General features: G+C 43.1%; 1 protein-coding gene across 6 annotated transcripts in view; it reads right to left on the bottom strand.

The window, feature by feature from the left end:
- Positions 1 to 6164: 6164 nt before the first annotated feature.
- LOC147033307 (O-phosphoseryl-tRNA(Sec) selenium transferase-like) overlaps positions 6165 to 15235 on the bottom strand; it is a 35202-nt gene continuing 26131 nt past the window's right edge. For 3 of the 6 annotated variants that reach the window (XM_085871534.1, XM_085871535.1, XM_085871533.1), the window contains exons 10-12: positions 12688 to 12781; positions 6872 to 6965; positions 6165 to 6765 (exon numbers count right to left, since the gene is read on the bottom strand). In XM_085871534.1, the coding sequence (XP_085727660.1) occupies positions 6483 to 6765; positions 6872 to 6965; positions 12688 to 12781 (471 nt within the window). In that variant the 3' untranslated portion in view covers positions 6165 to 6482. Of the gene's footprint in view, positions 6766 to 6871; positions 6966 to 9283; positions 9580 to 12109; positions 12618 to 12687; positions 12782 to 15235 lie in introns of those variants that run through there. The other 3 variants (XR_015055529.1, XR_015055528.1, XM_085871537.1) reach the window with 3 other exon arrangements.

The following is a 15235-nucleotide window of genomic DNA, read 5'->3' as shown; positions in this document are numbered from 1 at the left end:
AGTGGAAGGAGCGCCTCGACGCACCATTCCAAAAAAAAAAGTAGTCGTTCCTCATTCCAGTCGTTGGAAACTGGCAAGGAATTATACCATCGAAAACAGAGGAAGGGCCAAAAAATGATCACACCTGGCAACCATCTCTTTGAGGAATGGTTTCAAAGTGCAATCATTCCAGCCTTGAAGATGGACTTAGCATATATGTTGCTGAAGTTTCCAAGCATGGATGACACTGCTACGGCATGTAATTGGGCTGGGTTCAACAACCGCCTGCAGGCCGAGAAGGTCCTTCAGAAATCTGCGCTTCATTACCTTCCAGTCATAGAAGCATCCCCAACCGAGATGTCAACTGTGAACACTGTCATAAGTCGTAGTCTGGAGATGTGCGACCGCCTTGAGCTTGCCCATGTGGTTCTTGTATTCGACCAGGCAATCTATGCCAAAGCCCAAGAAACCAGGTTGCTCGATGAGACCTTGAAACAGCGCTTGATCATACGCCTTGGTGGATTTCACACCTGCATGGCATTCAAGGCTGTGTTGGGAAAGCGGTTCATGGGTTCCGGTTTCGAGGATATTTTGATTGAATCAGAGGTGATAGCGCAGGGTTCTATGAAAACCGTACTCTCTGACCATCACTACAATAGGAGCATTCAAGCTCACAAGATGATGATTGAGGCGTTACAGCGGCTTCAGATGCAAGCTTTCATGTCGTCTATTCCGATGGAAGATCAGAATAGACTTTCTTCTCTGACTGAAAAGTTGCATTCTGCTTTTCCAACACCGAGATTCCAGGACATAGTCGAGTCTGACGAGTTTGAAGCTCTGATGACTGTGTACTCTGACTTCATCCAAAAACGCTGCAATGAATGTCCAACTTTTGCATTTTGGAATTCGTACTTGATTACGGTACATACCCTCCTGACTTTCATTAGGGCCACCAGGGAATCAGACTGGCATCTCCATTTGGCAGCAGTCAGATTCATGCCACCTTGGTTTTTTTTCATAAGACAGGGTGAATTATGCCAGGTACCTTCCTGTGTATTGGATTGATCGAAATGGTCAATCTCGCGATCACTCATCCTGCCTGTCACGAGGAGAACCTCATCAGAGGGCAGTGGACTGTTCAACGGCAAGACCGCCATCCGTTCTCGTCCATTGCCTGTGATCAGGCCACAGAACAGACCTGTAACCGTGACTCGAAAGCTCGCGGCAGTTTGACAAGTCTGACTAAAACCAGGTGCCATACAGAAATGGATTCTCACCCAACCAGAACGCGCTGCCATCGTGAGGAAATGTGAGTCAATGGCTGGTTTATCTCCTGAGGTCTCGAAGAGGAAGGGTCTTTATCAGTTGAGAGTCAAGAAGGATGAAACGGCTGTCAAGTCAATCATGACAACAATCAAAAGCATGGTGAACCCATTCGACCATGACGCCGATGAACTGGTTTGTCTCAGTTCAGGTGTTGTCGTCTCCGATCGTGCCAAACTGGATATTTTGTCTGCTCACGAGGCTGGTGAGAAAACTCTAGGGAGGTATATCAGAGATCGCCTGACCCATTCGGATGACGCATCTGACGTGATTGGAGGCTCCAGCAAGAAGCTTAAATCTCAGCCGGATATATTCTCCCCACTCACTCCTTATTTCTCCAAGCTGAAGATATTCGCGAACCAGCTCATTTCAAAAATGTCAAAAACGAAAGATGGGAAGGAAGTCATTCGAAAGAATGAGAGAAACTTATTCTCAAGACTCCTTTGCCATTGGACAGCATCAGAATATTTACCTCCGAAATATTCTGTCTCACTCATTGGCTCCTGTTTCTCTTGCTCTTGCCAGCCCTGTGTCCTTGGCCAAGAATGTCAAATTGCAGCTCTTGACATTCATTGAAGAGAAATGTACGGGCCACCTGAGAGACTCTATCCTTGCTGATGCAGCCATTATTGTTGATGCAGGGGCTCTGATTCACTTAGTCAAACTGGTTCCGTCCACCTTCGGAGAGTTAGCCGATGCTATCTTCTCTGTCTTGGTGCATTACGCCAAGAGGTACAAGTCCTCTCGAGTGCTTTGTTGTTGATTTCTACCAAGACATCAGCATCAAAAACGTGGAAAGGACCAGGAGGGCTGTTGGTGGTTGTCAGAATATTCCAATTTATGGCAAAGAGCAGAAGACACCCCACCAATGGACAACGTTTCTGTCAAGCGGCCGCAACAAGGAGTCCCTGGTCTCTTTCCTCCTGTTGGCATGGAAAGACGTCAGACTGCATACCGTCTTCGACAGAGATCTTGATATCTTCATCACTCATGGGCAAGAATGCCATCTTCTCAGATGCCAGGATGGATCCATAGTGTTCAGTCCGATTGACGAATTATGCTGTGATCACAAGGCGGCCGATACCCAGCTCCTACTCCACGTGAAGCATGCTGGCGCAACTCACCAGGATATTGTCATCGCGAGTTGTGACTGAAGTCGGCATCATTGCTCTTTCGCTGCAACCAAAACTGTCATGCAACCTTCTCTTCATGATGGGGAAAAAAGATTCATGACACATCACTCATCTTGGATTTGCGAAAGATGGCGTCATCCCTCGGCCCTGACTTGTGTAAATCCCTGATTGCGTTTCACACCTTCACAGGATGTGATTCGACGAGTGGGTTCTATGGCAAAGGGGAAAAAATGCGTTGACTCTCATATTGGAAAATGACGTGTTCATAGGTTCCTTCATGGAACTTGGGCAAGATTTTGCCCTGACACCAGCAACTATGGCATCGTTGGAATCCTTTGTGTGCCACTTGGACGGGCAACCTACTCTGGATGATATCAATGGCGCAAGGTACAAAATGCGTTGTGTGTCCTCGACATCGGATCAAAGTCTTCCCCCCACAAAGGATGCACTGCGTATGCACGCCCTGACAGCCCACTATCAGGCCGCCATTCACAGATCGCTTTCCCAGTGGATCAGGGCCCCTTCTCCTGCTGGTCATGGGTGGTACATCGTCAATGTGCAGCTCTTTATTAAATGGATGACTGAATCTAGCGACAGACATTCTTCTGACGATTACTCACTGTGGTTGTAAGGTATCCAAATGTAGAACCTCCAACTGTTCATGCAGGAACGCAAATGTAACTTGCACAGATATGTGTAAATGTACAGACGGTTGCAATGTACAGCCATCAGTTGATGATGATGATTTGTAACTGCAGCCAAGCTTTCTTCCTCATATAAAAAGTTAAGTTGTCACTGAAGTTGTCAGTTGAATCAGATGATGATGATTTGTACTACAGAAAGTCAAGCGTTTCCTCTCGTAAAAAGTCAAGTTGTCACTAATAACCATCGAGGAGGGTTTGGACGAATTTTTGGAGTCTTGAGATGTGTTCGCATATTGATGAACCATGATTTTGTTTATTAAAGTTCAGAATATTTCATTTGAACCTATTTGGTGCGATGCGTTGAATGTTTTTACTGTAGACGCTAGTTGTGGACAGGAGGTAACACCCATCCACTCATTTTCTGACCTTATTGAACAAAGTATCGTTTTTCAGTTTGAATGGTCACGTGACCGGTTGGTGGACAAGTCCCAAATTTCAGAAATGTGTACACAGCACTAACGTCTATTGGCCCACCAAGTTTAGAGGCTGAGCGATGCCTGGTTCGGCAGAGGTCTGAACTTTGCTTCAGAGCCGAAAATAGCCCATTTTGGCTCTGGTAGGGAATGATAGGACGGCTCGTGTGGAAAAACTGCAGGGATTCAAGTGGAGAACTTTCAACACAGCATACTTGGGGTTATTGGCTTGCAGAATATGCATGAACCAGGTCGCCCCCCCCGCCCCACCCCGGTAGGTGGAACGGAACCCTATTTCTATAGCCCTGCTACCTGTCACGGCTCATGGTCAAAACGGGATTTATCGTGTCTTGTTGCAAAACAAATGTTGCCCTCTTTTGACCCGAGCGATTTATTCCACGAGTTACATTTGTCTAATCCTGGCCACACGTGGGCAGGTCACGGAATTTACACTGAATCTCGTATTGACTATTTCTTTATCTCAAGGCATTTTGGGGTACGAGGTTTCTCGAGGATCTGGAATTCCTTCTCGAATCATTGCGGAGTCATCAAAATAAAGACCATTTACCGCACAGTATTGTTTGACGTTTCATTACCAACCAAAGTCCCGTTGGTTAAGGGTCATTGGAAAGGCAATATTACACTGTTTAATGCTCCTTCGTCACATGACCTTATTAAGGAAGAAATCTCCCTGTGGATTATCCGAATCCCAGAATTTGGAAACATTTGAAACTGGTGGGAGGGCTTTAAGTTGAGAATAAAAAAAGTTGTTTAGTTTAGGGAGAGAAACGAGGTGATGCAAAAATAGAAATTTTTCTCTCCTGTCCCAAAAACTGCAACGTCTTTATGCCCTTCAAAGCAATGGTTTTGAAGTGGGGAAGGACATTTAATTTGTTAAAAACAGCATAGCTGCTTATTTCTAGAGTCAAGAAGACCAGATTGTTTTCCGCAGCCCCTTGAGCACAGTTCTACCCCTTCTTTCGGAGACCGATAAAACGGTGTGTGCAACCTTCGGCGTGTTAGCGCTCATATCTCAAATACATTAAAACTCGCTGAAACTTGGTATATAATCAGCCAATATATCTAATTAAGGGCTTTGGAAACATGACACCGAAGTGCCATACTATTTGCTTTTCTGCTAGTTTTTGCTCATTAATCTATTAGCTGAGCTCTGTTCTTGTGTGGTACAAATATGTAACGGCGGTGTTGGAAGGAGACTCCTGCAGCAATCAAGGGAAGTGTGAAGCACCCTTCCCTATATATGGAATGGTTTCTCCGTCTGCAACTTTAACTCAGGCACTGAAAATTCCAACTGGGGTCAGGGGGTTGTGGGTTACCCCACAGAATATGCATTTGTTTCTTCCATGAAACCACAGACACTTGATGAAACTTGACCACAACCTTCATCACCCATGATCTACCAAAGTTTGTTCACTAAATACCCTGCAAAAGGATTCCAGCCCAATAAGTGGTTAAACAAGGAATAAAATATCGGTTTGAAATCGTTAAAAACAGGGTTTAAGAAGGATGAAACACAAAACGGAGACGAGAATCAGGATAAAATAATAAATAAAACACACACACACACACACACACACACACACACACACACACACACACACACACACACACACACACACACACACACACACACACACAACAGCAACAATGAAGAAAAGAAAGAAACCATCAAGCTCCCTCAGCATACTGACTATGGCCCAACATGTTCCATGCAGATGTGCCACGATTCCTTAATTATGTCAATACAACAAAATTGTCGCACGAGTCTGCAGTGGGCACGGAAAGCCCCCAGGCGATTTAAAACAGACTCATTGCCAGGGAGCCACAACACTGTGGAAGAAAATAATTATATTAATGTACTCTCAATTATAATTGTTGCTGGTACTTTATAAATTTAAATTTTATGCTATAGTCAAATTGGCTGTCAGTTATGTTTCCCTTTACCCAAGAGTCATTTGACCCACATATTGATAAAAGGAATGTCTTACAATGAAACAGAGTGACCTGGTTGAAAACACTGCAACTTTTGCCATGATTGTCATTCTCTCTTTCACCCAGTGGACACATATTGCAGTTTTTGTTCTTTTGCATAATGCTTATCAGCTCAGCCTGCAGTTGAGTTGCCAAATGTCTCCCCTCCCATTTACTAGCATGTATCCTCTTATTGTGCCACTGGAGTGTTTGAAATGTGAAAAACATTTTGTGGCACAACATGCAGGGCCCAGCATTCAGAAAACGGAAAGGCAAATGCATGAATCTCGGGGCCATCCTGACCAACAGCCTCCTTTTTTTTTTTTTTTTTCAAGAAAAAGATTTTTAAGATTGTTAAAAAAAATCCAGAAGTTTAGCGCTACCTAAGCAGTCTTGTATACATCATCCTTATACACTGTAACAAGACAATGTCAGTTTAGGAGACCTGAAGGCTTTATCACCAGAAGTGTCAATTGGCATCTTCTTCACCCCGACCATCTGACATGCCGCGCCCCCTCATGCTTTTTCAATACAGCACATCAATATCTCATGTCAATTGCTTAATCCGCTTTTCGCTTCGTGTGTGCAGGGCAATGACAGGCAGGACTGGACAAAGGCTCTTATAGCATCCAACTTCTGCCATGGTGCCAACAAAGACCATTTGATTTTATAAGGACATCTGCCATCACGTTTTCAACCAACAAGTTAACACAATGCAGGACTTGTCTATTAAATATATTTTTGGTACCGAGAGTTAGACAAGGGACTTGCATCATACGCTCCACATGCCTACCCCACCTTGCAGGGATTATATTGCAAATTATTACAATCAGCATTGTGCTGTTCCTGATTAAAAACATCCCAGCAGGGAATGCAGAAGCTAACCTGGAAGAACCACAGGACTTAATTTATTCTTGTTCATTCGACCACAAGGAGTCTCACTTCAAAGAGTTCTCACATGATATTTCTGGGAGAACTTCATGTTGAATTTCTGAGAATGTACTATCGGCTTCATTCCCCAAATCTTTTTCAATGTGTCTTCTTCCCATGAGACTTGATAGGCAATGGTCAAGGCATATTATAAAGCGATCCACATCCTTTTGCGTTATACCGATAGATGCAGCCGCATTCAAATAGGCACAAGGATAGTGTGAACTGTGAGCTCCAAATCCCTCAAACTTGTATCCTCCAACAACAGATTCAATTCCCCGTGAAATCACCCTGCAAAGAGGAGCAAGATTGGATAACGTGAAGCCCTTGAGGGTCAGTACCTGCTGTGAAAGGGATCTGAAAACAGTGAGCAAACATGCCACTCTGTAGGCCTCACCTTGCTCCAGAAACATGTCGCGTGAATAGCATCGAGCCCAAGCGTGTCACCCCAGACATGCCCAGTTTGCACTCCAGGTTGGATAGTGACAATGCTGCCAGAAAGAAGGAAATTATTTGTCAATATCAGTTTTAACCTTTTGAACCCTCGCGACCATTTTACCAGCCGCTATCCAAACCTCATGTACCCGAGTGGCTGGATTTTTCTCCAGGGAGCCCAGGGTGGGGGAGCCGAAAGTCCAAGGAGCTCAAGGTTCAAAAGGTTAAATAATCACCTTCATTGGGGGATTATAAAAATATACCTTCTGATGAAAAAATTACAGCTAAATCCATTTGTTCATGAATATAAAATAAATAATCTACAAAGTTTGTAAACATTTTGAATTGAAATGTACATGAATGTGGAAAACAACCAATGTGACATCAAACAACTTTCAGCCTTCGCTTTCGTATCTAATGTGTGAAAGCTCAATTTGTGTTTGTTTGTATATACTGCTTGTATATGTGTGTGTTTATAATAATTATATATATATATATATATATATATATATATATATATATATATATATACATACATAAACATAAAGAAAGACCCACCCACATCTCTCAGCTGTGAATGCGGGGAATAGCTAATCAGCTCTCACCTAATAGATGTGGGTGGGTCTTTATTTACATATTAACTGCTTTTGACGTTTGCACGTGGTACATGCTTGAGAGCCTCATTGGTATGCATTGCTGTCTGCGCTATCGCTGATGATTCGCCAATCAGTGATGAAACCGGTCCGGTAGCTGAGGGGGTGTACAGCATTGGAATTGCCATGTGTGAACGTCTTTGTAGTTGAGGAACTCTGGGAAGGATTTGAAATAGCGCTCAGCACTTACCTTGCGCAAGTCTTCTTGGGTTGCTTTATGCAGCTATTTTGGCAAGAGGAGCATGGGAGGGGTCAATCATAATATATATATATATATATATATATATATATATATATATATATATATATATATATATATATATATATATATATATATATATATATATATACCTTCTTCCTTCGGCTGCTCCCGTTAAGGGTCGCCACAGCGAATCATCCGCATGATCCGCATAGTGATTTGGCACATGTTTTACGCCGGATGCCCTTCCTGACACAACCCTGGTCGCCTCTTACGACACAGGGATATGGTACACCTATTTTAACCGGGGTATACACCGGCCCAGTACACTGGTACTCATTTCGCCGACCTCGGAAGGATGACAGGCTGAGTCAACCCCCTGGTGTATTAATTCAGTGGTCCAACGGGGCTTGAACTCAGGACCTTCAGGATCCCAAGCCGCTGCCCTTACCACTGCGCCAACACCAGGCTATATATATATATATATATATATATATATATATATATATATATATATATATATATATATATATATATATATATATATATATATATATATATATATATATATATATATACATACATATATATATACATATACATATACATAATCAAAAAATACTGAACCAAATCCACCAAGATTTGCATGTTGCCTTTGGGTACCCCAAGTTAGGTTTCAGTCGGGGTAGCATATCGGGGGAGGGGTTCAAGGTGGGAGGAAGACCCCCAATTCTCTTTGCAAATATGTATCATATAGCACCTCTCAGTACTACAAATAATCATCTTAAGCAAAGAAAGTTTAAACAACCTGATAATATACATGATGGTGGTATTGAAACCTGAGTGAGAATAATTTGAAATTTTGAAAATGTTTAACATCACAAATTTTAAGCAGAGGTTCAAAGCATCCAACACTGAGCTTCACAGAGAAGCGGAAGTGATTTTTTGCTCACGCAATTTATAAGCAGCAAGGATGGTTGATGAAGGTGATGCTCGCCGACTTCCAAGCAGGTGGAAGATGACCGAGCAAATTATAGTGAATAGAGAAAAATGGTGGTGAAGCAGATGTTGTCTTTTGATTAAATCCATCAGCCAAATGACGGATACTTTTGCTAGTCAAGAGATACAACAGAAAAACTGAGAAAAATCAAAGCTCTCAAAATACACAACATTCTGCAGAATTCTCAAGTTATAAAAGCAATTAAAAACTTGAGGTTAAATCACTTATTGGTTTGTGGTGAATGCACCAAAACATGTTTTCTGAAGTTATGCAGGACATGAAAATGAAAACTAAAATGAAAACTATATTTTGTTTGCAACATAGAAGTTTAAATGACAAAGTTTGGAAAATGTCAAACATCTTTCTACACGTTTAAAATCACAAAATGTCAACTCGCAACTTTCATTCTTTTAATCCTTTTCAAGAGTTCAAAACATAAAATCTCTGAGAAACAACAAAGATGTCCCAAATAAATCCCAACAGTGCTGACTTGATCTCATGTTACAAAACCAAAACCTTAACCTGGTGGTGACTTCACGGTGAGGGTGCTGGCTTGGGATCCTAGGGTCCTGAGTTCAAGCCCTTTTTGCCGCTGAATTAACACCAGGGAGTTGACTCAACCTGTCATCCTTCTGAGGTCGGCGAAACGAGTACCAGTGCAGCAGCCAAAAGGAAGCACACGAAGGGAAGGGGTATCAACGGGTTGATTAAATCTGGTATTGTTGCGGCGCAGGTATGATCGGCCGAATGGCCTCCTTAATTCCTTGTAAACCCTTGTATGTTGATGGCTGACAAGTTTGTGGTGACTGCAGAAGAACCTTTCATGAAGGTGGAGAGAACAAGAAAAAGTTAGATGTTGTGACGCCATACTAATTAGGGTACCCTGTCAGTACAGGGTACCCTATTGTTTTTCTTCTGTTTATTATTATTTTTCTTTTTCCGCCGGCATTTTGCACCCTTTTTCGCTTTAAAAATCATTTTCTCTGGGATACTAAGTCCGATCGACACAAAATTTGCACCACAGTATGTATCTTTTTTGATAGCACAATCACGTTATAATTATGACGTCATTGGTCATGTGGTGCGGGCGCCATCTTGAAAAAAACGATAAACTTTGGACATCTGTATCTCGGAAACCGTGCAATGGAAAAATTTTTCTCTTGATACATTTTACTAAGCTCCCTATGGGGAATACGTGTGATTTTTCATGACGTCATAGGTGAAGCGATATACCGGTGAAAATTCGTCAAGTAGAACGCCGTATAGGAAAAATCTGAAAAATTCTGAGCATCATCTACGCCTAAAATCACTGACGAAAATGTTTTTCTTGACGTCATCGATGACGTAATTCGGCCGCCATCTTGTTTTTTAGTGTTTATTAAAAAAAAAATCTTCTTCTCCAGAAGGGCTGGACAGATTAAGGCGAAACTTTACACGTACATTCCCCCTGATGTTCTCTTTCAAGTTTGTTAATTTGTTGTTGATACGTCACATGGTTTGGCGGCCATCTTGAAAAAACACTAAAACCTTCAAACATCTTCTTCTCCAGAAGCGCTGGTCCCATGAAGGCGAGATTTCACAACTATATTCGTGACATGTATGCGATGCAAGTTTGTTAATTTCGAAGTGATACGTCACATGGTTTGGCCGCCATGTTGGATTTAAGAAAAATATTAAATAATGTTTTCTCTGGTATTTCATAAGCCATCGAAGCGAAAATTTGCAATTACCTTCCTCCCTCAAGTCTGCATACATGGTAAAAAAATTTTACCTCAGAAGTCACATGGTTTGGCGGCCATGTTGGATAGAAAAATAGACCTTATCCGATTTTCAAGAAACTTCACACACTTGTTCGGGTCGACGATGGAAAGCAGAATTTAAATTTATGATATCATTGGTCACAAGGTTCGGCAGCCATCTTGGATTGAAAATGAATAAATTTTAAAAATCTTCTTCTCCAGAAGGGCAAGACAGATTAAGACGAAACTTCACACATATATTCCCCATGAGGTCCTTTCTCAAGTTTGTTAATTTGTTCTTGATCGGTCACATGGTTTGGCGGCCATCTTGAAAAAACCCGAAAACCTTCAAACATCTTCTCCAGAAGCGTTGGCCCAATGAAGGGGAGATTTCAGAACTATATTCAGGACAGGAAGGCGATATAAGTTTGTTAATTTAAAATTGATAAGTCGCATGGTTTGGCCGCCATCTTGGATTTAAGAAAAATATTAAATAATGTTTTCTCTGGAACCGCTTAACCAAACGAATCGAAAATTTGTAATTATCATCTACCTTTGTCTGTGCATGCGTGGTAAAAATTATGATGTCACACGTCACATGGTTTGGCGGCCATCTTGGATAGAAAAACGCACCTTTACCGATTAACACGAAACTTCAGAAACGTGTTCCAATACCCAGTTGGAAGCAGAATTTAAATTTGTAATGTCATAGGTCACATGGTTCGTCAGCCATCTTGGATTAAAAAATAATATCTTTAAACGTATTTTTCTCTGAAAGGACTGAACAGATCCAGGCGAAACTCCACCACTATGACCGCCTCTCCATGACGAATAAAAAGTTCTCACCCCCTTTTGAGGTACGATGCAACGTTTGGCAGCCATCGTGGATTGAAGGAAAAATATTAATTAATGTTTACTCTGGAACTACTGCATCAATAAATGTGAAACATCAAGTTTATGGTGGAACGCTCATGCGGAATGAGGGTTTGAAATTTCAACGCGATCGGGCCCAGGGTTTGGCAGCCATGTTGGTTTTAAGAAAAATATTAAATAATGTTTTCTCTGGAACTGCTTAACCTAGCGAAGCGAAAATTTGCGCTTATCGTCTACATTCGTGTTTGCACATGTGTTGAAAATTATGACGTCATAAGTCACATGGTTTGGCCGCCATCTTGGATTGAAGGATAAATATTAATTAATGTTTACTCTGGAACCACTGCTTCTATATATACGAAACTTCACATTTGTAATTTAGCCGACATGCGAAACAAACGTTTAAAATTTCAACCTGATCGGTCATGCGGTTTGGCAGCCAGAATTATTTAATTATTTGAATCTGTTCGCCAGTAATAAGGAAATTGAACGCTTTGTGCTGCCCGGTTCGTAACTCGTCTGTTCCGCGCAGTCTCGAAGCAGGCCTGTGGTTGTATCACCATTAAATAATGTTTTCTCTGGCACCGCTTATCCGATAAATGCGAAACTTTGCGACTATGATTTAAGTCTCATGTTGTATCAGTTGTGTCAATGGCGGACGGACTGGGTACCCGGTCATCACTGCCAGCAGTTATAAAGTGGCAGTTCTAGTGTATTTTGTTTTTGTAATCAGAAATCTAGACCTATGGAGGAGCAAAATGATGGAGGGCAGCAAGCTCGCAAATTGGAAAAAGAGCAAAAGGGAAGAAGCAGACAAGTGGATGAAGGGCAAAAATAAAATGAGTGTGAGGGTTTCAGTGAACATAGAAGAGAATGGGTTGGTATTGGAGAAAACAGTCAGACGTGACAATGGACTTTTGAAAGGCGAAGGAGGGGCATGATCGAACAGGCACAGTCCTACAGACAGTCAGTCCCACAGACAAGGAATGGAGGAGAGCGTTCGTGGCCAATTGGAGATGGTCACCAGATATGGGATTCTGAAAGTGCAACCTGGACTGGCTCAGAACAAGGTCAGAAGTAAGGCCATAGAAACCAAAGACCACCAACCTGCCTTCGATTGGCAAAAGCAGACCTTGGAACACGGTCCCCTGAGGATGTGCCAATAACGTAAAAGCATTGCACTTGTTCACCTCTTCGGGAGTAAGATGGGAATCAGCTGAACCAACCAAGAGTGGGGACCCAGTCTACATAAAACATTAATATAACATCCAAGGTACAAAAATATTTCCTCTCATCTGCAGTGAACACTCGTACCAAGTGAGACGGGGTTGTGGGGCGTGTGCAGAACTCTTTCTCCATGCTTGGTTGCCATTTCAACAAGCTGTGCCTTCAGATAATTAAACAACTCCTGCAAAAGATGCAAGAAAGCAAGCAATTTTACATCCATGTCATATTTCAGAACAAAGCACACTCTCCATGCATTCAAGTTTGCCTGCGTGGAAGGCACCCCATGTTGGTCAGAATTCCTGCAGCAAGTGCTCGTTTGGCAAAGGGGTTTCATGATCACGTGAGCACAAGTGTTTGTAACCCCTTTTCGGAATGATCATAATCGGCTGTCTCCAACTCCTTGTCACCCTGGATCCTTGTGTCTGTCTCTTCACTCCGTGTTTAACTCTCAAATTATGCCAATCGTCCTTTCACACCATACAACTGCACTTCAACATGGCACATCAACACGAGTTACTGTGGGCCTGGGAAGTCACTCTGGAGAGATGGCGTGGCAGTGTGCCACAGGTGTGCTACTTCAGTACTATGAGCGCATACGAGACGTGGTTGGGGTGGGGGTGAGGGGGGGCGAGGGAGAGGGAACTGGCTATGCAAGGCAGCGATGCTTGGACACACCAGGGAGAGGCAGAGAGACCATGGTGAGCGCAAGAATGAGAGACCCAGGGAGACATCACAGTGAAGAGATGCAGGAAAAGACAGCAGACCAAAAGACTCCAGGGGAATGCCAGACAAGACACGATGAACTGGTGAGGGTCTGCAAGGCAAAAATGGGTCTGAAGGGCGAGCATGCTGCAAAGCACGTGTCTGCCAAGCCTGTGTCATGCCTCCGGATTCTCACCACAGGAAAGACCGCCCACATTTGGCAATTTTTCTGTTCATCCTGTGTCCCTGCCCAAGCCAGCTAAGAATAGACCAAAAATAGTCATGGAAACTGTAACCATCTAAGTCAGTGGTTCCCAACCTGTGGTACCCGAGGGCCTTCCAGGTGGTTCGCGAGCACTTTCGGGCTCAACCTTTAAAAAAAATTTTTTAAAACAAAAACAACAACTGCTATCAACATCTTGTCTACGTTCGCTTCACACAGAATAATACTGCGAAGATTGAGCCGCTGCTGAGACAGGAGCTATCCAGTACAACGAAAGGAAAGGGTGTTTTCAACCTTTTGGATAATTTATTCAAGCATAATGAACTGGATTGGGGAAAGTTGGTCGGATGCACAACAGATGGGGCTCCGTCTATGCTCGGTAGAAAGTCAGGGTTTCAAGCCCATGTGAAAGCTGCATCACCAAATGCCACCGGTGTCCATTGTTTCATACACAGATTCGCCCTTAGCTCTAAGGTACTCCCTCCGAATTTATCATGCTTGAACCAATTAATCAAAATAGTTAAATTCGTCAAAACATCCGCCCTGAATACTCGGCTGTTCAAACTGCTCTGAAGATCTCTGCTCCGACCATACCTGTCTCCTCTACCACACAGAGGTTCGCTGGCTCTCCCGGGGGAATACGACGAGGCGTCTCTTTGAACTGAGGGATGAACTCCTCATATTCTTCACAGAGAAAGAACACGATTTTCAAAAAGATCTGGATGACGAGGAGTTTATCTCAAGGTTGGCCTACCTGTCGGACATTTTTGGGGTCTTCAACCACTTAAACCTGTCGTTCCAAGGGCCCAACTGCACTGTCTCAGACCTCATCTCGAAGCTGGGAGCGTTTGTCCGGAAGTTGGACCTCTGGATCAAGAACGTGGAGAGCAAACGCTACGGAATGTTCGAACTCCTGACTACCCTTGAGAGTGAGCCCAATGATGAATTTTCCCAAGAAATCGTCCATCACCTCTCACTGCTCAAGACTGAGTTGATGCATTACTTCCCAGACATTACATGTTGTGCCTACATCACCAATCCGTTTTCTGTTGAACCAGGCGATCTGCCTGTCGGGACTGGGGAACAAGAGGAGCTCATATATATATATCCAGGCTGACGAGACAGCAAAGACGAAGCACAAGGAATGCTCTCCTATGAACTTCTGGGTGACCATGGCCTCCTCGTACCCGACACGAGCCCGTCACGCTGTTCCCCAGCTACTGATTTTCCCCTCTACGTGGGAGTGCGAGCAGGGGTTCTCAGCCATGATGACCATCAAGTCAAAGAGCCGGAACCGTCTTGCTGCGCCCGGGCATGATTTCCGATGTGCTGTGAGCAAAGTTATGCCCCGCATCGACCAGCTGGTGGAGAAGAAACAGATGCAGCCCTCGCATTAAAATCTGTTCTTTGTTGACAGTTAGTTCATTTGTGTGTTCTAGTTGTGAATAAATTGATATCTTATCGAATTGAGTTTTTCTGGAACCAGGTGGTACGCGGCGACGGTAATGGACCTCCAAGTGGTACTCAATCAGAAAAAGGATGGGAACCACTGATCTAATTGATCAGGTTTCTCAATGTCACTTTTATTCTGGTTCCTTACTGTACCCCAATCCCTATTATTTAAACTTGTTGCCTTTAATGTGCATTTTCAGCGACAGGATCATCCTGCAGCTTAACCAGATCCCTCTCAACCTATACATGCATGTCAAA

The sequence above is a fragment of the Eptatretus burgeri genome, chromosome 2 (genome assembly GCF_056783735.1).
Source record: "Eptatretus burgeri isolate ZD-2024b chromosome 2, Ebu_testis_v1, whole genome shotgun sequence".
NCBI lineage: Eukaryota > Metazoa > Chordata > Myxini > Myxiniformes > Myxinidae > Eptatretus > Eptatretus burgeri.
The sequence above is the reverse complement of the archived record's forward strand: the minus strand, read 5'-3'. Positions and strand labels throughout refer to the sequence as shown.